The following is a 19,829-nucleotide window of genomic DNA, read 5'->3' as shown; positions in this document are numbered from 1 at the left end:
TCATACCTAGAGATTGTTTATCTGAAACCTCAGATATGTAAGTAAGTCAGGGAATGTCTAGGTAGATGCGATTAGGGTTTATTTTATTATTATTATTTCTTATTGGCTTGTGGTTTCCTCTGTGCTAACCACTGGTCCTTTTGTTTTGCTTGTAACCTTTAAGCTGAACCTCAGAGAGCTATCTTGATTAATTTGTGTAATGGTTGGCCCTTTTTTTTTTTCCTTTTGATCTAGCAAAACTACAACTACAGCCACACTCCAGAATGTGCCCCTTGCAGACATATGCAAGGTAGCCATGTGGAGTTCGATACACATCTTTTTCCACACACTATACTCTAGTGCATGATTCTGCCATGGATGCTTCATTTGGAGCAGCAGTTCTCCGTTCCACAGTCTCCTTACACCATCCTCTCACATAAATAGTTCTGGTTACTCACCCTTGTTGGAGTACAATAGGGACTATCACTCACTGAAAGAAGAAAACAAAGTTACTAACCTGTAGTTGGAGGTTCTTTTGAGATGTGCGGTCCCTATTAGTGTTCCAAACCCACCGTACATTCCCTCTGCTGCGGATCCAACAGATCTTTGGTACAGAAGGAACTGGAGATGCCAGTGGCCTGCCTCATCCTTTATCATCTCAGGCTTAACCAGGAGGCGGCACAGGATGCATGTGCAGGCTGTCGAATACTAAAAGCTCCTGCTCCAGGCACATGTGCATAACCCTCAGTGGAATACAGGTAGGGGCCACACATCTCAAAGATCCTCCAGTTATAGGTAACTTCATTTTCTGTTGCAGCCCATCTCCCTCCAGGGAAATTTCTTTGGGGCTGCTGGTTGGGACTCTGTGATAGCGTGACTCATGAAAGAGCTTGGACTTGTCTCTCAATAGCTGTGCCCCTCTAGCCATCTGAAGCTCACCCCATTGTGACTTATTGCTATTCACCAGAGAACTAATTCAGACTAATGATTGTGTGACCTATAATTTAAAAGAGCGCAAGAGCAAGTGAAAGTAGTAGAGCTAGTATATCACACAATGCATTTCATTTAGATAAGTTAATTTGTTCTAATTGTTTAGGTAACACTTCATAGTATATATGTATTTCCAAATGTAATGTTACGTGTCTAGGAAATATAATGAAATCTTACTAATGCAATGCCTCACTGCCATGAAACCTTTCTGTGAAGGGGGAAATAATTGTTGAGAATTACTTGGAGCGTGAATTTGCAAAATTATGTAAAGCAAGAGTTATGTACATAGTTGCATTGATACATTTAATGTGTGGAATAGGAAACGTTAAAACAAATAAACATTTTAAAATGAAAAGCTTTACCCATCAAATCTAACATATAGAGAAGCTTTGAAGTATTTCACACATTTGTGTTTGGAAGTCACCAGTTAATATTGATGCAGGCTGCCAGTCCTATCCTAAAATGGGAAATCTTTAATATATAAATAGATTAACAAAAACGTTTAGTATTAGCATTGTCTTTTCTGTACCATTATTTTCACTAAACCAGCATAATTTACCCTGAAAGCAAGGGCAGATACTTTTGCCCAATACAATTCTGTTAATTTTTTGAATAAAAAAATCTATTACTGTCATCTATGATAAGGCTAGTATATGCCTGCCTCTTTGCCCACGTGCTTTCAAGAATAGTCTTGCAATCTGACCCTATATAATTCATTCTGCTTAATGAGGATTTTTGGAAAGTATTTTAAAAATGTAGCAACGAAATATGTGCAGGCTTACAGAAAAAAATACGTTATTATTTAGTACTGCTGAGAAACACGTAGTTTCTCATTTTCCAGCTATCATGAGCTAAGAGCTCAATCAGGCCAAAAAATTTACTTGGTCACCTAAAGTTAGCCATATAGCACAGAACCAATTGACCTAAACAGTTGATCTGATCTCTCCCCTCCACTCCCCCCAATCCCATTGATTTTAGTGGTAGCTAAGAGGAGGTCACTACCTGTGAAAACCAAACTACTTTTATTTTGGTTTTGAGCTTTAAGGTGGAGCTGTAATCTCAGTACCTAGCGGCAGGGTGGCATTGTGTTGCTCTGGATTGATTCTTATGGGCAGCATAAATTCCTTAGGGAGCAAGTCCCCTTCATATTCCCTGGCCAAGTAATGGTGGTGGTGGGGAGTTGCGGAACCACACCAATCATTGGCCTGTCCCATCTACCTACATATGGAACGAAAACACAATGGAAAAGTAACAGTGATTCCCCACTTGGGGTCTCGTGTACATTCTGTATGCTTGAGAATGCCAGTGCCCAATTGCCTGAATTGCTGTAGCTCCCATAGTCAGCTGGGCTACTGCTGTTGCTGCCCCAATCCTGAATGAGAGGGAACCATATTCCTGTGTAGGAACCCCAACCTCATCAGTCCCTGTCTTAAAACTGTAACAAACTGATACGTTGTGAGGAGACGCCCATCACCGAGAATAAAGAGGGGGCCCATCCTCGCTGGTCTTATTGTCACGTATGCCCTCACAGTCTCCACAGGGCAGATCTCAGACCTGACACTCTCGTGTAGAATAATGGCTACCCTTGAACCATTTTTGACTTCACCAGGAGAATATAACCAATCACCCTTTCCAGTGTATATTCCTCTGTTCCAAAGACCTGCCAGAAGAAGCCTTACAGGATCCAGCTACTAACTCACTGATCCTAAAAGCTCCAAAAAATGCTGCCACAAATGCCAGCCTGAATAAGGCCATCTCCTGACCACAGCCACTTATGGGTTCCAGAATCTGCGCCACATCCCTAAGTGTATTAACAGTGATGGAATGACGTGTATCCTCACTCAGGCTGGTGCTTCCAGTCCACTCCTCTCTGTACCTTCGAACTAAAACACTGGGTAACAGCTTAGCCTATTGACAGACGTAAGGGCAAATAGGCGAGTAGAGATGGTTGAAGATTCCAGTTGTTGGATTGGTAACAACACAACTGTTGTGGAAAAACCATCCACACCGTTGAATTTGAATCAGAACAGCCTGAGGCTTCTTTATTGATTACAAGTGTGCACACAGGGAGACAACAGTGGTCCCCTACGCAGAAGGTCGGCTGGTCTGCCCTTCACAAACTTTACTTAGCTTTTAAAACTTTAAACTGCAAAGCATCACTCTGTAATACATTTGATACATTCCTTATTTGGCATTTGCATAGTTAATATTGCAGAACATAAGTGATAACTTTCCTTATATGGCTTACATATTGCAACTCCAGGAGCATGTTGTCACCTGTTATTGTCCTCAGGGTGGTCATGTGGGTCTAACTGTTATGTGACCCCACTTGCGGTTTTCTTAAGCAAGCAGCTTATTGCTACAATATAACCCACAAAGCTGCAATGGCTCCCCCCAGGTCCCCCCTGCCTTCATTTAGTACTTTTCCAGACAGTGTATTTGAGTAAACAAGTTTTTAGGGAAGTGAGAGCAGTGTGGCTAAAGGCTAGGCCTGCAAAATTTGTCTTGATAGCTAGAAAGTCCCTGTTATGGAAGGGAACAACAGGAAAGCCCCTATTGAGGAGGGGATATTATTTTCCCTATCACCATGTACTGCAGCACATGTTCCTCTGCAATTGGCCATATTGGTGACAGGCCCTCTAGATCCTGGAATTGCCCAAAATTTAACTCTGCAATGTTTTTGGAGATGCTGACATCTGTGCTATACTGGCAACCATCATATGCCAAGATTTCATAGCTAGTAGTATCTGTTCAGGTTCCTTGCTGGCTCCTGGTGCCAAAAGCCGAAATCTATACATCTGAAAATGATACAGTGAGTGTGCTATGCTATTATCAATCCTGGGCACATGCTTGAAAGAGAAATAGAGGCTAAAGCTTAAACATGGTAGTACAAATGCCCTTACCAGTCACATAATCCTGTGTGATCTGGAGGACTGGTGATGGATAACATGTATAACGGCAATGTTGTCACACCAGAAACACACCCTTCTGTTTGCAAACTCCATTCCTCAAATGACCACTGGAACCAAAGTAGGAAAAAATCCAGAAATGTTATATCCTACTATCCCTGTTATCATCCAGGTGGAGGACCCAGGTGGGTGCACTATCTGCTTTGGTAAAATATCCCAAAACCCATGCCTTCCAAAGCATCTGAGTAGATCTTAAAATCAACCTCCCTTATTTATTCATTCCTCCCTCCAGAATGGCACTCCATTAAAATCGCTCACAATTTGTCCCCACACCCTGAAATCCTCCTTCACCTTTTTAGTAACTCTCTTAAAATGGTGAGGTCTTTGTATGCTTGCAGTGGTCACCACCAGCCTGGCACAAAATGCTAACCTCAGGGCTACTACCCAGCAGGGACAGTTGTGAATAAACTGCAGCTCAAAGAGTGTAGCTTTCTTTGCATCTCTACCTCTTCTAATTAAGCCCTGTATCTCCCAAAGCTTATCCTGAGGGAGTTGCAGTATACCAGCCTATGCATCTATCTTGATCCCCAGCTTAGGTCAGTGTAGTGGAAGATCCCTCTGTGTTGGCTGGTCACATGTGCTGTCTCTATTTTATTCTATTCTGAAGATCCATTGTTGAGACACAGTCTCAAATATTAACATAGTCGAAAGAGTATTAAGGCAATAATTATCAAAGCTCACATTAGATGGCCTGGTCATGTTATTAGAATGAGAGATGACAAACTCCTGAAAAAAGGTTGCTCATAAAGCACCGGAGGGGTGGTCAGCGAAAATATTTAGGACACGTTTAAATAGAATCTTAGCTCATCCAACATAAGTTTTGATATCAAAGACATAATGGAGAGCAATTATCAATAAAGGTTGTAAACACTTCGAAGAAGATAGATGTGAACAACTGATTTTAAAAAAAAGGGCCGAGCATTCTATCAAGTATTCAGTGGGACACGGCGTGTTCCCATGTGACATCTGTTCACGATCTTGCTTCTCACAGTTTGGACTATATAGCCACATGAGAACACCAGATGATGCTGTGACATCATTTTCAGATGCGATGGAGAGCCATATCATGGCCAGTATTGAAAAAAATTGCACAGAAACCAACCTCAGATATCAACCTCAGATAGAAACTTTGGCCACATTACATCTCTGATAGAAACTGCTCTGAGATGCTCTTCTCTGACAAGCTGATTTGACACCCCTTCAAGTTATTGCAGCTCAGATGGTTGAAACTGTGGTAGCCTATCTATATCAAGACTACTTGGTGACTTTTAAGTCCAAAATCCATTTGGAAGTGTATAGATTAACCTGGGGGCCACACAGCAGTGCGGCTTCCCTAGATGTTTCAGCTAACTCCTCTTAAATTCCTTTGAGAGCCTCAGAGCTGTGTTAGCCTTTAAAAGCATACAGCACATGCTCCCGTGAGTACTGGCTCTGCTCCTACCCAAGTAGAGGTGGGGAGGAGGGCCATGTGTCTTTTCCCGCATCATGTTTATCTGTTTGGGGAATGTACTGCGGTTGATGTTGCATTTTTTCACCACTTGCTCTCAGGGAGTGCCATAGAATGGCAGCTCCCAGTGATTCTTAGCCATCTCAAATGCACAATTTACACACACACATGAGTGCTGTTTGTGAAAGGGGCAAGACAGAAAGCACTAGACTGAAATCTTTTATTCACAGGATAAGTCCAATAGGTACACTAGCAGTGAAAACATTTCATCCTTCACAGAAAAATGCTTGAGTGTTTGTGAGGGTGTGTGTTACAGTATGAGAGAGTAGAATCATAGAACAGGAAGGGACCTCATGGGGTCATAGGGTGACCAGATAGCAAATGTGAATAACTGGGACAAGGTATGGGGGGTGCCTAGATAAACAAAACACCCAAATATCTGGACTGTCCCTATAACACAGAGGTGAGCAAACTACGGCCCGTGGGACCATCCTGCCCGGCCCCCAAGCTGCTGGCCTTGGAGGCTAGCCCCCGGTCCCGCCCCTGCTGTCCTCCCTCCCCCACAGCCTCAGCTCACTCACTCCGCCTCCAGCTCAATGCTCTGGGCAGTGGGGCTGTGAGCTCTTGGGGCAGAGCAGCTGCAGAGCCCAGCTTGACCCAGTCTCTGTACTGCGTGGTGGTGGTGGCGGCGGCAGTGGTGTGGCCTGGCTCCAGCTGGATGGCGCAGCTGTAATGGTGCTAGTCATCGGTGCTCCTGGTAGCGCAGTAAGGGGGCAGGGAGCAGGAGGTGGGGGCTGGGCCACAACCCTCTCCCCTAACTGGCCCTCCATACAATTTACAAAATGCAATGTGGCCGTCAGGCCAAAAAAGTTTGCCCACCCCTGCTATAACATCTGGTCACTCTAGGTCATCTAGTCCAGTCCCCTGCACTCAGGTCAGTCTTTGGCCTATCAGTTCAAATCATCAGGGAGGGAAAATGTGATTGCCTTTTAATTTTTTAAGAATGTGGACATTTGTTATTAGAAATTGCCACGAGGCAACTTATTTTGCTAAAAACATTATGTAGCCCTCTGTATAAATCCATTTTTCCTGTTGATAATCTGACCTATAGTTAACCTATTTCTGAATTATTTTTGCAGTAAAAAAAAACTTATTTAAATTATGATTTGCGTCCTACTTTTGACTTATTTGGTTTTAATAACTTCCTATTTAATTTCAGCAATCTTTCTGGGATCTTTCCGAATGCCTTATGAAGAAATAAAAAATATTATTTTGGAGGTGGATGAAAAGAAGCTGAGTGAATCCTTGATTCAGGTAAGTCGTAATGTCATCTGTTTAATTCAGCAAATCAGCTTTCCTCATAACAATCGCTTCAAAGAAATGAGCTTTAACTCAAGAAGAAGAATAAGGAACTATTCAAAGTTGTGTGCTAAACGCATGCTATAAACTTGTCACTTTATCTTCTTTAGTACATATGCATTGTATCTGCTCTTTCATCTTTATTTTTGGGTACGAAGAATAGACAATGTAATTTTTATGTAAAGGAACTATTGACATAGTCTGGCTCCTTTTTGTCTTCACGTTAATTTTCACGTGCATACAGAAAACACTAATATAATAGTGAGTAAATACTCAAAATGATCCTTAAGCTATCTTCTACTGATGATGTGTGGGGATGTTCCCCTGCCTCCCGCCCCCCCCAATACATGTTTGAGAGTACAAGAACCATGTTGGACATCAGATCCATTAATTTAATATGGGGTAATATTTACTGCCATGCCCTCATTGAGCTAAAGAAGTTACTGATAGTATTCTTTGACCTTGTCTACACTAGAGAGAGGGGGGAGGGATCGATCTAAGATATGCAACTTCAGCTTTGAGAATAGTGTAGCTGAAGTCAATGTATCTTAGATCAAATTAAAATTAATTACTTTGCATCCTCGCGGCTCACCGCAGCTCTCCCATCAACCTTGCTTCCACCTCTCGCTGAGCTGGAATTCAGCAGTCAAGGGAGCGATCGGGGATCGATTTATTGCGTCTACACTACACACAATAAATCAGTCCCCGATAGATCGATCGCTATCCACTGATCCGGCTGGTAGTGTAGACGTACCCTTTGTGTGCCAGCACTAGAGGGGGATGGGACATGTAGCCAGTACGTTTCACAGATATTTGCTGAGCAGAGGAATGACGAGAGCAAGAAATCTTGGGTTCTATTCTTTTTATTTTGGGTGGAAAGAAGGTAGATTTGGATTTATACCCACTCTTTTTAAATCAAAGTCTAAATACTTAGTGCAAAAAACCCCAAACCAAAATAAAACAAAACCACCACCAGAAAGCAAAACAACTGCATATTGGAATAAATCCTGCATGGTAAAGTCCTCCTATTGAGGAGAAAAATAAATTCCTCCTTTTTATATTAGTGCTTAGCTTAATTTCATGCTTTACTCTTCCATCAGGGTCTGTACTGAAATTCCAGTGAGCTTAATTTTAGCAGAACAATGCCATCGTGTCCTTCAACTATGAGCCCAACAAGCAGCCTAGTAGTATGTTTCTAACAGGTTATTAAGCTTAATTGTTTGGAAGCTGATAATATTAATGTAGAGTGTTATTTTCTGTAGCGTATTGTAGAAACGTACTGTATAGATAAATGAAAAACAAATAGAAAAATTGAATACATGCTACATTTTACTGTCTGCTTTCCTTTTATTCCATAGTTAATGTTTCTTTAATACACCATTGTTTATGTGCATTTTTATTTGGGGTATTGAGTCTGTATGTGTGGCATACAGGTGCAATTCAGTGCAACTCCCCCTTTGTCGTACAGTAGGCACACCTACACTCAATCTCCTGGCTCCCCTGGCCATCACCTTTCTTGGATGGAGAGATGCACCTTTGTCCCATCTGACCCGATGTATCTCCAGGCTGAACAGTTCCCTGCCTTCACCATCTTATTCCTAATAAGAGACTCTGCTTAAGTAGAGCTGCCTACTTTCTCTTTGGAGACTAACAGGGTAATTGCCCACAGTTATCCCACAGCACTGCCTATGCAAGCCTATTTTATTTTTAAGGTAAAAGCACTACAGAACAGAACAAAACATATTAAAACAATTAAAGAACCTATACTAGGCAGTCAGTTCATGTGATTTTAAGCCAGACAGTCTTGCATTTCTAAGGTTTTCCCTCATCTAGTACTGAGACAAAACTGGATGTGTTTAGTCCAGTATTGGATGGTGGGTGCCATTTTAAATAGTGTTCCCTGCCCCCGCTGGTGTGATGGCACTTTCTTCAAAATGGCATTCTTCTTGCAGCGTGACCATGCACTGTGCATTCAAGGTCTCGCTGGTGGGGGTGAGCCTCCTCCAGAATTACCAGAATGTCCAGTATTCTGAAAAAGTGTGAGTGGTCACCTTAAGCTACTTGTATTCTAATAAACTTACCATAGATCTCCCCAATCCTAAAATGGATTTTCTTATTTACACTCTTTCATTATACAACAGCGAGGAAAGGGGAGGAGTTATGTAAACAATCCAGTACTGTTTTTTAATTATTAATTTTTATTTTTCTTTGTTTTGCTTTTATATATTTCCAGTTAGAAATTTGCAGAACTTAGTAAGAGTTCAATACATATTTTGTTGTGCTTATATATTTGTTATAAACTGTCTGAAGCGATGAAAACTTAGGTGGTTGTAAATGTGATCAGTATGGGAAGCATGACATTGATAAGACTACAAAATCTGTTTACATTCTGTTGTTGTTTTCACTGGAATTTCAGATAAGAACTCAGATTGAGCAACCAACTCTTGACAGTGACTTCTATAATTTAATAGATGATAGTATTCTGTCAAGTATTGTTTCAAGTCCTGCACACTGATTTTATAAAAGCAACAATAAGACATTCCAGTTTTGTCTGTCTTGTCACCGCAACTTTTGTTACATTAGACTATACATAAAATTCTAGGGTCATAGATGAATTTGTTGATATTTACAGGCAGAGATAGAAATTGGTTTCTATTTGTGAGCCCCATTTCTTGTAGAAAAAGAAATATCCTTCATCTTTGTTGAAGTTTATTTCCCCCCCCCCCCATCCTGATATGGTAGACACTGCTCTTGGTGGGGAAAAGTGCCAGCAGCAAGATTAGGTAGTAAGATTCTAATGAGACAGGGACTCTGTCCAGCAATATCCTCAAAACACCAGAAAGGAAATAAGTTTCAAATAATTGACTAGATATAGGACTGCAGTTAATGTTCTTTGATTTTGAATGGGAATGCGTTGAGTGGACTTGGTGTAGTCCATCATAGATTCTTAAGGAAAATATTTAAATTCAGTGCATTGAGGCTCCTACACTACTCTGCACTATGGACATAGTGTGGTTTAACGTGTATTTTTATAGGCACTGTAGTTTGAGTTTGGTAAGGTTTCTGTGTATGCTTTTACATGTGTCTCACTTCATCAGTTGACATGTGCAAATCCCCAGACAGGGTTGGGAAGTGAAGCAAGAGTAGTGATGGTCACTTGTATCTGATGTAGCTTGTATCTCTGTGTTTGTTATATAGTCTATTATACGAGAATGTATGAATGACTTTCTCTTTGATTACTATTCTGCTTATATTTATTTGGGATGATAACAACATGCAAACAGATACTGAAACTTGTTTAAGAGAATATTCTTAAAATCCAAATTCTCATTTAATAAACCGAAATATCCCCGAACTTACGGAGTCCATTTCTACTTTTCCCCTTTTCGAGACCTTCTCCATTGAGCAGCCTACTTCTTTCCCCCTATTGAATAGAGGTGTAAGAAATGGAGGGGGAGGGGGAGACATTGCAAAATAATTGTGTATATATAGTTATTCATGGTACCAAGTGTAGCTGGTCAAGAATCAGAGAAAATCAGAGTGGTACATTAACCAAAATGACATTGAAACTCTAAATTCAATTTATTTGATTGAAAAATGTCTCCCTGAAGTCCTTCAGATAGATGTATTTTATCCAAAGTGTTGCTTCAGGACCCCCATAAAAAAGAAAATTTGAATGATGGGCAGGATAATGCCTATCATTCAAGAAGTTTTGAACCTTGAGGATAAACAAAATATTTTGAAAGAGTTAAATAAGATTTAGCCACTAAAGGCAAAGGCTCAACTTTACAGACTGTTGGTATCTTAGGCATATCAGTGCAGTATCTATTAAAATAAAGTAGTGGTGAATTCATTCTGAAAACAATGGAAAGGTTTTTTTTAATAGACTGAAATGTTCATCTGGAATATGTGAAATAATGGAATATTTATCCATTAGATATTTTATTTCACTGTGATGATTTATTGTTTCAACTGTAGTTATTTTGGACTATTAATATAATAGATGCTATCTACTATTCTAGTTTTGCACCTTTGATGAGTAGTAAAACTGGTATATAAATAGATGGTGGAATTGTCTTTTTATATGTATGAATATGTAATAGATTTGTTAGGTATCTAAAGAGTACTTATTCACATTTTTAATTTGAGGTGAAGACAAAGCAGTGGTTTAAAAATTCAGTTGTAGGAAAAATTTGAGAGGTAATGAAAAGATAACTAATTTTGGTCATATTCTTAACTTTTGTGTATGAATTCAGGCTGTTATTCCCATTTTTTAAAATCTTGTTTTATTTACTTATGTTAAGCAGTATGATAATGGACATGTCATTGCCTATGTACACAATATAGATGATATTATATACAGAATAGGTCCTGCAAAAATTACAGTTACATCTCCCAGATATTTTTAATGGAGTTAAATATGGTCAACTTTGCAGTATTTTTGGAGGATGAGGGGAAATAAAATTTTATAAAAATGTGTCATAAAGTGCAATAGTTAATTTGTGTTGGATATTCACAGATAAAATCAAATGCTTAATTTATTGAAATCCAGCCTAATTCTGTTCTATAAAGAAAATTCATTCATGTCTCTGCTCCCCCCTTCTGCTTATCATATTTTCTCATATGGAGCATCATCTTATTCCTTGTCATTGAGGTATACTGATTTTTTTTTCTCTACATTATGTGGTAAGAAAATGTGTCACTTAGCTGTTAAAGTAGAGATAATACTCTGTATTTAATGTTTTCAGTTCATATGAAAGGAATCTCAAAGATGGTGCTAGAAATTTGTAGTCTGTTTATGCAGATGACAGTACAAGCTGTACTTTGTTAATTTACCAGTATGCCAGAACACTAGTCTGGAAAAATAACTTGCGATGTCAGTCTTCTTGTCTGTTTAATTCTGTCTCTCTCCTATAAGGATATGTCTTTGGTAGGGTAGGGGATGCTCTTAACTCAGTTTAAAATTACAATGAAGACATAAATCATCTTTCAACTTGGGTTAGCAGCTTGTATTCAAGCCTCTATGGGATCCTGGGGTTTAATTCGAGCTGCTAACCCAAGTTAAAAGCTGAGTTGTCATGTGACCACTACTATTTTAATTCAAGTTAACTAACTCAAGTTAGCTAACATGAATTAAGATCAACCATTTGTCAACAAAGATGCTCATTGTGAAGTCTTCCGGAAACTGAGCTTCATTTCCAATAATCATATAGAAAATCATGAGAAGTAACAAAATTTAACTCATGGTCTGGACTTCCTTTTTCATTGCTGACTCTCTTTCTTTCGTTCCACACAACATAAACTCCTCATTCTCACTTGTAACACCTTACACAGCTGTACCTGTACCTACATCTCAGCTTTTCTTCTCCAGTTGCTCCCCACCTATCCTCAGCTCCCTCTCCTTGACCTCACCCTTCTACTCTTCCCCTCATACCACATGTCCCTAATTGTCACCTACCACCTCATTTTAGAACCTGTATGGGGCACTATTAAACAATGGCAACCCATATTCAATGGGGACCACATCCTGAAAAAAATCTTTCCCAAATCCCTCTCTTCTGGCCTTCAAACAGCCCCACAACCATGCCAAGCTCCTCATCAGATGCAAGCTCCCCACAGATATTGACCCACTAACTTAAAGCTGCACACCAGTCCCTGCTCTAACAACACATGAAAAAACGGAAGACATATTTCCACTGCTGCAATAATCAATACTTCTCACAACATAGCTTTCAAAATTCATAGGTCCTAAGGCTGCCTATTAGTACATGTGACTACATAATCCAGTGCACTGAATGTCCCAATAGCAACTCTGTGGGTGCAACTCTGCTCCTAAATGAACGCTCTCAAAAAAAGATAAGACAAAAACACCATATTATCCCCGTAATTTTGTAATTTTACAAAACTGTGATTCCATATCTGACCTCTCAGTCCTCATCCTCTAATGAAACCTGTCGAACAGGTTTTATAAACTACTAGCACCCCTTCCCTTTTTTTGTCCTATGACTGCAAAGGTGTTAACTAGTCACTTCACCTTGTATGGTATCTTTACAATATCAGGAATGCCCAGAGGATTCAGGGGGCCTGGGGCAAAGCAATTTCAGGGGCCTCTTCCATAAAAAAAAGTTGCAATACTATAGAATACCATATTCTCATGGGAGCCCTTGTGGGGCCCGGGGCCTGAGGCAAATTGCCCCACTTGCCCCCCCCCCCCCCCGGGCGGCCTGTACAATATGTGATAACTATTTATGCTAAACAATCGGTTGTTCCCTCTTGTATTTAGCTCGGACATTCTGAGTACCTTTCCCAGACTTGTGTAGCTTTAAAGTTTCTCTCTTTTACCAGTATAAATTGGTCCAATAAAAGATATTTCCTAACTGATAGAACTATTAATAATAATTGAAATTATTAATATTGATATGGGAAATCACCAAACACTAATTTAACCATACATTCTTTTATTAAATCCAAAGGGCATGCAATTGCTCTAAACATATCTAAAAAGCCTAAACCGTAAGTAATGTACTACATACAAATGGTAATAAAATATTTATAAGAATTTGATCAAGATACTTAGAAATAGGCTAAGCCCACGGGTACTTAGACCCGCCTCGGTCAGCTCCAGCAGAGTCAAGCAGGTATTAGCAATGAACCTTTTAAAAGTTTACTTTTTATACTCTTTAACAAACAAGGGATATTATTTCCAATTACTGACTTCAGCTAAAAGCAATTAGAGACATTTCACCCTTATTCCCGGTATTAATCCAGATAAGATTTAAAACTGCTGTTCTTCCCCAGGCCTTTACTCTTTATATTTTCCCCTCCTTGCTGCTGACCAACAGCTCTTTCCTTGCACCTGGGTTCACACAGGAGATAACACTGACATGTGGGGTTGAAAGGTCTCTGGCTCCTTTTTAAAAGGCATTCTTTCTGTCACATTGAAAATCATCTGCAGTCACCCCTATCAGTGAGCCTTCTTTTTAGAAACTTCCCCTTATTTCATTAGTTATTCTTTGAATCAGACCTTCTCCCTTCTTCATTCCTTTTGTCCGTATAACTCATTATTTTCAAGGCCTTCTTTCTACTTGCTAGTTAGGGCCATTCTTTACAATACACATTTTCTTAACCACTGTAACCCTTCATGACACTCTTTTTTCATTGTTTCTTTTGGTAATTGGTAACTCTGGGGGCCTGTTGTTGGCCCTCTCTCCTCTAAACTCTGTACCTTGGCAACTTTATCTCCCCCAGGGAGAGAATGATCTGTATATTTAGGACTTCAAGATCCAAGTCTCTTCCCCAAGTTCCCTGATTAGATGCCCCCCCCTTTGACTGCCTCTGTCACTTTTTCTGTGAAGGTGTACTGACAACTCAAGCTCAGCGTATCAAAAGCTGAAAAATATTTTTCCTCTAAAGATGTTGTCCTTCAACTCTTTTTTTTATTGCCATTGACCTCACCAGTATCCTCCCTGTCCCCTGGCTTGTAAACTAGAATGTGATTGTTTACTCTTCTTCACACATAGATTCTTTAGTCATGTTGGATCTCCAACAAATGGCTATCATCAGTCCATAGACGTCAAAGTCCTCCACGGGTCTTGCACACCTCTCTGCTCTTCTCTCAGTTTGCTGCTCTATTCCCTTCATATCAACCTCCTAGGTTTGCCTCCACATGTCCTCTTGTATGGTCCCATATGCCTGAACCCCCCTTGGCCCCCAAATGTTATGCTTTCACTGTCAAATTCCACTTGAAAAACAAACTTTTTCTAGGCTGCATCTGTACCAGTGACTACAAATCTACATGCATGTATATGAATAAATGCACATAAAATATGTTAAGTAAATTAATTTTTTTAAAACATTTTTCAGACATGCATCACTGCCAGTCATTTACCTGTTACTTCCTCTTGTTCTTGCAAGCTCAAAGGCTGTTTTTGGAAGCCTAATGAAAGTGGGAAAATCCATAAAATGTCTGCAACTTGCACTTCTATTAAAATAAATATGTTCATTCAAATTCATCAACTTTTTGTACCGGTACAAGGCTACATGCCAAAGAATGATGATTTAATTTTTCTTAATACAGTGTAAAGAGCAGAGCTCTTTACTCAGCTTTAATAAGCAACATTTTAACAGAATTAATGTGTAGTTCAAAGTCTAAAAAGGTAGCAATTTATTGTACTATATTGAAAGGTTTAAGATGTACTGAACATGTAATAAAATAAAATTCAACTTTATTGACAATGCAGAGAAATAAAACAAATGGGTATTTAAGCATTGGTCTGTATTTTAGTTCTTGAAAACCTATGCAACTAGAAGTGTTAAAAGCTGTTTCTAATGAGAAGTGCACAAAATCTCAAGTTTTTCTCCCTAAGTGCAATCACTCACTCTCATTTTCTGCTAATGTAGTTGCAACTACTTCTATTGCAGAGCTGGGCAAACTACAGCCCACGGGCCACATCTGGCCCACAAGACTATCCTGCCCAGCCCCCGAGCTCCTGGCTGGGAGGTTAGCTCCAACCCCATCTCCCCCACAGCTCCGCCGCTGATGCAATGCTCTGGGCGGTGGGGCTGTGAATTCCTGGGGAAGTGCAGCTGCAGAGCCTGGCCTGACCTGGTGCTCTGTGCTGTGTGGTGATGGCAGTGCTGTGGCCCAGCTGCAGCTGGGCGGCGTGGCTGTAGCGCCGCCAACCACTGGTGCTCCAGGCAGCGCAGTAAGGGGACACGGAACAGGGGGTGTGGGTATTGATCGGGGTAGTTGGGGGGGGCAACAGGGTTGAATGGGGGCAGGGGTCCCAGGGAGGCAGTCAGGAAGGAGGGGGGTTGGATGGGGCGGCAGGGGTAGTCAGGGGCAGGGGTTCTGAGAGAAGTCAGGGGACAGGGAGAAGGGGTGGTTGGATGGGGCAAGGGTCCCAGGGGGCCTGTCAGGAATGAGAGGAGGGGTTGGATGAGGTGGTGGGGTCCGTGGGTGGTCAGGGGACAGGGGGTGGGGGTGTGTAGATGGGCCAGGGGTCCCAGAGGGGCTGTCAGGGAACAGGCAGGGTTGGATGGGGTAGGAGTCCCAGGGGCAGATAGGAGGTGGGGGCTGGGCCACGACCCCTTCCCCTAACCGACCCTCCATACAATTTAGCCCTCAGGCCAAAAAGTTTGCCCTGTTCTAATGGCTTCTCCCCTTTTTAACTTTTTATTTTTTTGTGGGGAACTTTTCCTTCACGTATAGCCCTGTAGTCCACATCAGTTTCAGATGAATTACAAAGCTGTAAATGAAAGTGGAATTTGGCCTAAATATTTATCCTGACTCTATTACTTTGTTCTTAAATTAGTCAATAAACTGTCACTTATCTCTGACTGGAATTTTAACTGTTCTGGTAGGAGAGAACTACTGTTAACTAACTTATTTTTTGCCATGTGCATAGCAGAATCACACATTTGCTCCACTGGCTTTAAAACTTGCCAGCTGAGTCCAAAAGTGTATTTTTTTAAAGTAAAGTTTTTTTTAGCCCTTTCGTATGTTTACATACAGGGTATGTCTACACCAATTAAAAATCTATAGCTGGTCTGTGCCAGCTGACTCTCACTGGTGTGGTTTGGGGTAAGGGTCTCTTCAACTGCAGTGTAGAGGATTAGGATTGGTCTGGAGCCAAGGCTTTAGGACCCTCTGGGGTAGGAGGATCTGAGAGCTCAGTCTGCAGCCTGAGTCTGAACATCTATAGTGCAATTAAACAGCTCTTTAGCCTGAGCCCCTTAGTCCGAGTCAGCTAGCATGGTTCAGCTGTGGGTTTTTAATTGCAGTGTAGACATACCTATAGAGGTCACGTTGTCTCTTGCACTTCCCCCACAGTTTTGGTACAAAGTGCAGGAAGTTGTAACTCTTATAGGATTATATCCAACTTTGAAGTTCTTTAATCTGGTTACTGACCAAAACTGGGAGAAAGCCTTATGATTGTTCTTGTATAATTAATATATGCTTCTAAATTTCAGTACCCTTCAGTTATTTATCTGTACTCTTAACCTTAACTCCAATATTACAAAAGTCTGGTTTGGTGTTTTGGTTTGGTTTTTTTTGGTTGTCTGAGTTTATTTCATTAAGATAGAACTGTAGCATAACAAGCAGTATGCTCCCAAGAGAAATGATTTCTCATGCTGACCTGTTTCTCTTGACTCAAGGAAGTGTGTGTGGGGGTTTTATTTTTAATGTCAATGTTGTTTTGCTATAAAAATATTGAAAAATTACCAGTCTTCAGTGAATGATTGTTCAGTCCTGGAGCCAAGGGAATAGTTATGTTTTCAGTATTGTGAGCTAGAAATCTGTAAGAGAGTTCAGCTTTGTGTTGCCATGTAACAAGAGTGATGGTCAGAAGTTATTGCAGAGACTGATTAATAATGTCCGTGTAAGGCATCAGTCCCCAGTTATGTTAACTTCCACGGCTTTGCATGCGTTTTTCAAAACACATGAATATTTTGCTAATTTATGCTGCTTTATTGGATCATATTATGTGAATAAATTTCTTTCTGAACTGTTATGTATATAACTATAATATCATAAGTTAGGATAGTAAATATTAATTTAATATGTTCATGGAACACTCGTCTTCCTCATTTTCACCTTTCTTCATGTTTGTATGAGACTACCTTCCTTTTTTTGTTCAGTTATATTTTATTGTGGAGGTATTGGTAGCAACTGTATATTTAAGGTTCCACTGAGACTTGCAGTGTGGTTGGGATTAATTATCTTTATGTAGTACAAAGGTACACCAGCATCAATCTTGTGACACTTATGCTTATGGTAAAGGCTCTCCAACACGCCCCTGCCCCTGCAATTCCCAGGCAGGCAAATTTGACTTAAATCTATTCATCTGCTTAGGAGTTACAGGCGGTTAGAATAACTCTTCTTTGACATGTAGCTGTGCAGCCTGTTGCCTTCAGAGCCTTCTAGCTAGTAAATACCTTGGCTATAACATCTTATGCTTACTACGTAGGTGGAGTTAAACTAAATGTAAGACTTGTGGCAGTTTTTTATTAAATACTTCTGTTACTATTTTTTGTCATAACTGTTATTTATGCCAAGGGATGCTGCTGCCTTCATAAAACCACCAGTCTGCTACTACTTTCCTTAGCCTTCTGCAACCACCTGGGGGTTCGACAAAAGGAATCCTTTTCTTAGGGGCCTGGCAAGAATTGTCATATCCAGGCTGCTCTAGCATATCCCAGTAAGTCTGCCAGCTATAGACAGTATTTCCCCTTAGTACAGGTATATGATGGGATTCTTAGTTTGCTTTTACAGCAAGCTTCTTCCTCTCTTTGTTCCCTCTCTGGTGTTGTGATGTGGTGATAGGGAAGGGGGGACTTGCAGCAAAACTGGTTGTAAAGTTGATGGCTGTGACCATGTAACCATGAGATGAGCCTTGGGGGTTTCACCAGAGGTGCAACTCATCAAAGAGATTCAAGCTTTTCAGTTTGGATACTGACAAAGCACTTCACCCTCTTGAAGAACATGAGGACCATCCTGAGATCCATTGTGGGATTGTGACACCATCCTCTACAGAAAGCCCTACAAGTATCAGACTTGACGGGGCAATGGGCTCACGCTGACACCCAGGGCAGGTTATGGTGCCAAAGGAGACAATCATCCTCTGCTTCCCTTGTCATCCCAGTCAGCCAGACAGCAAAGTTGGTGGGACTGTCAGGAGCCACATCAGAGCTGATCATCAGAGCCACGGCTATTATTGTATGAACCATACCTCTCAGTGGTAGGCCATGTGCTGGCATTCATTTGTGTGAAGCTGCTTCTCAAACTTTGCCTTCAAACTCTCCAACTCAGGCTAAGGAATGTCTGTTCTTCACTGAAAATGCAATAGGAAATAAAAGTCACAGTGCCATGTCATATTACCACAGAAACCCGATCCTCAAACAACATGGGATTACCCATGACCATTCCGGAGTCCAAAGCCACCAGGCTAGCTTGTACAATATTCCTGTCTGTCCTCCAAAACTTGATAGTGCAGATTTTCACAGTCACTTCTGTCTGGAGGCCATCAACTTCTGGAAATGATACTACCAGAATAGGGTGACACAATTGGCCCTTTACTTTCCAGGAGTCAACAAGTGAGCAGATTTCCTGAGCAGGTAATGTGTGACCAACCATGAATGGTCCCTGTACACATCCTTCATGTAAATGATATTCTATCAGTGGGGTACATGGAAGACTACTTTGTCAGAAAGGACAACACAAAATGTTAAAACTTTTGCTCAAGAGGGTCCGTGGTTGCTACTGGATGATTCTCTTACAGTGAAACAAAGACTTTGTATACATCTTTCCTCTGATTACCAGGGTGATTTCTGCATTCCAGTAATAAAGCTATGATCATTCTGGTATCTCAACACTGGCTGAGGCAGTTCTGGCTGACAGATCTGCTTTAGATGTCCATTTAACCTCTGATCCAGCCCCCACACTTTCTGTATCTGATCTCATAGCATCACAGCCAGAAACTGCATCTAGACCTGAAGTCACTGCACCTGACTGTGTGGCTGTTATTTGGCTAAGAACCATGGACAGACTGCTCCTGTCAGGTCCAGGAAATCCCAATATATCCCACATTACCCAGGGACTTGAAAATGTGTGCAGTACAGGAGTCTCACTCGTTTACGCTTTGTAAGGTCTTTTGGCGCAAGATTTCCCTCCCATAGGCATAGGCCAAATAGAGTTAAAGTTTTGGTGCTAAATAATACTGTGAAACTGCCATTGAAAAGTTTTCACTTAGAGTTGAAGTGGCTCAGCTGTATTTCCACATCACTCAAATGTTTCAAAAACACACACGCACAAATCATAAGTTAAAGCAACATGAACATAATAGAGCATGAATCTTCATTGCTGTGCTCAGACACACTAGCATATGAATTATGTGTCTATCACATTTCCAATTAAACAACGTCCTTATTCTCACCATACACATACAAGAAATGAAAATTACATTGCAATGGACAGCCTTAACTATAACCTGTTAATCATCCTATTATGAAGAACATTCTATCTCTGTGTATGTGAAAGTGAACATATTTGTATGATTTTGTTAGCAGTAGAGTTGGTAATTTTT

At 40.7% G+C, this 19,829-nt stretch overlaps 1 protein-coding gene across 12 annotated transcripts in view; it reads left to right on the top strand.

Annotated features, from left to right (window-relative positions):
* The window catches only part of DIAPH2 (diaphanous related formin 2), an 867,723-nt gene that overhangs the window by 348,651 nt on the left and 499,243 nt on the right, over nucleotides 1-19,829 (top strand). For all 12 annotated transcript variants that reach the window (XM_030576660.1, XM_030576662.1, XM_030576661.1 and 9 more), the window contains one exon: nucleotides 6,605-6,699. In XM_030576660.1, the coding sequence (XP_030432520.1) occupies nucleotides 6,605-6,699 (95 nt within the window). The remainder of the gene's footprint in view (nucleotides 1-6,604; nucleotides 6,700-19,829) is intronic.

Source organism: Gopherus evgoodei, chromosome 9 (genome assembly GCF_007399415.2).
Source record: "Gopherus evgoodei ecotype Sinaloan lineage chromosome 9, rGopEvg1_v1.p, whole genome shotgun sequence".
NCBI classification, from domain to species: domain Eukaryota; kingdom Metazoa; phylum Chordata; order Testudines; family Testudinidae; genus Gopherus; species Gopherus evgoodei.
The sequence above is the reverse complement of the archived record's forward strand: the minus strand, read 5'-3'. Positions and strand labels throughout refer to the sequence as shown.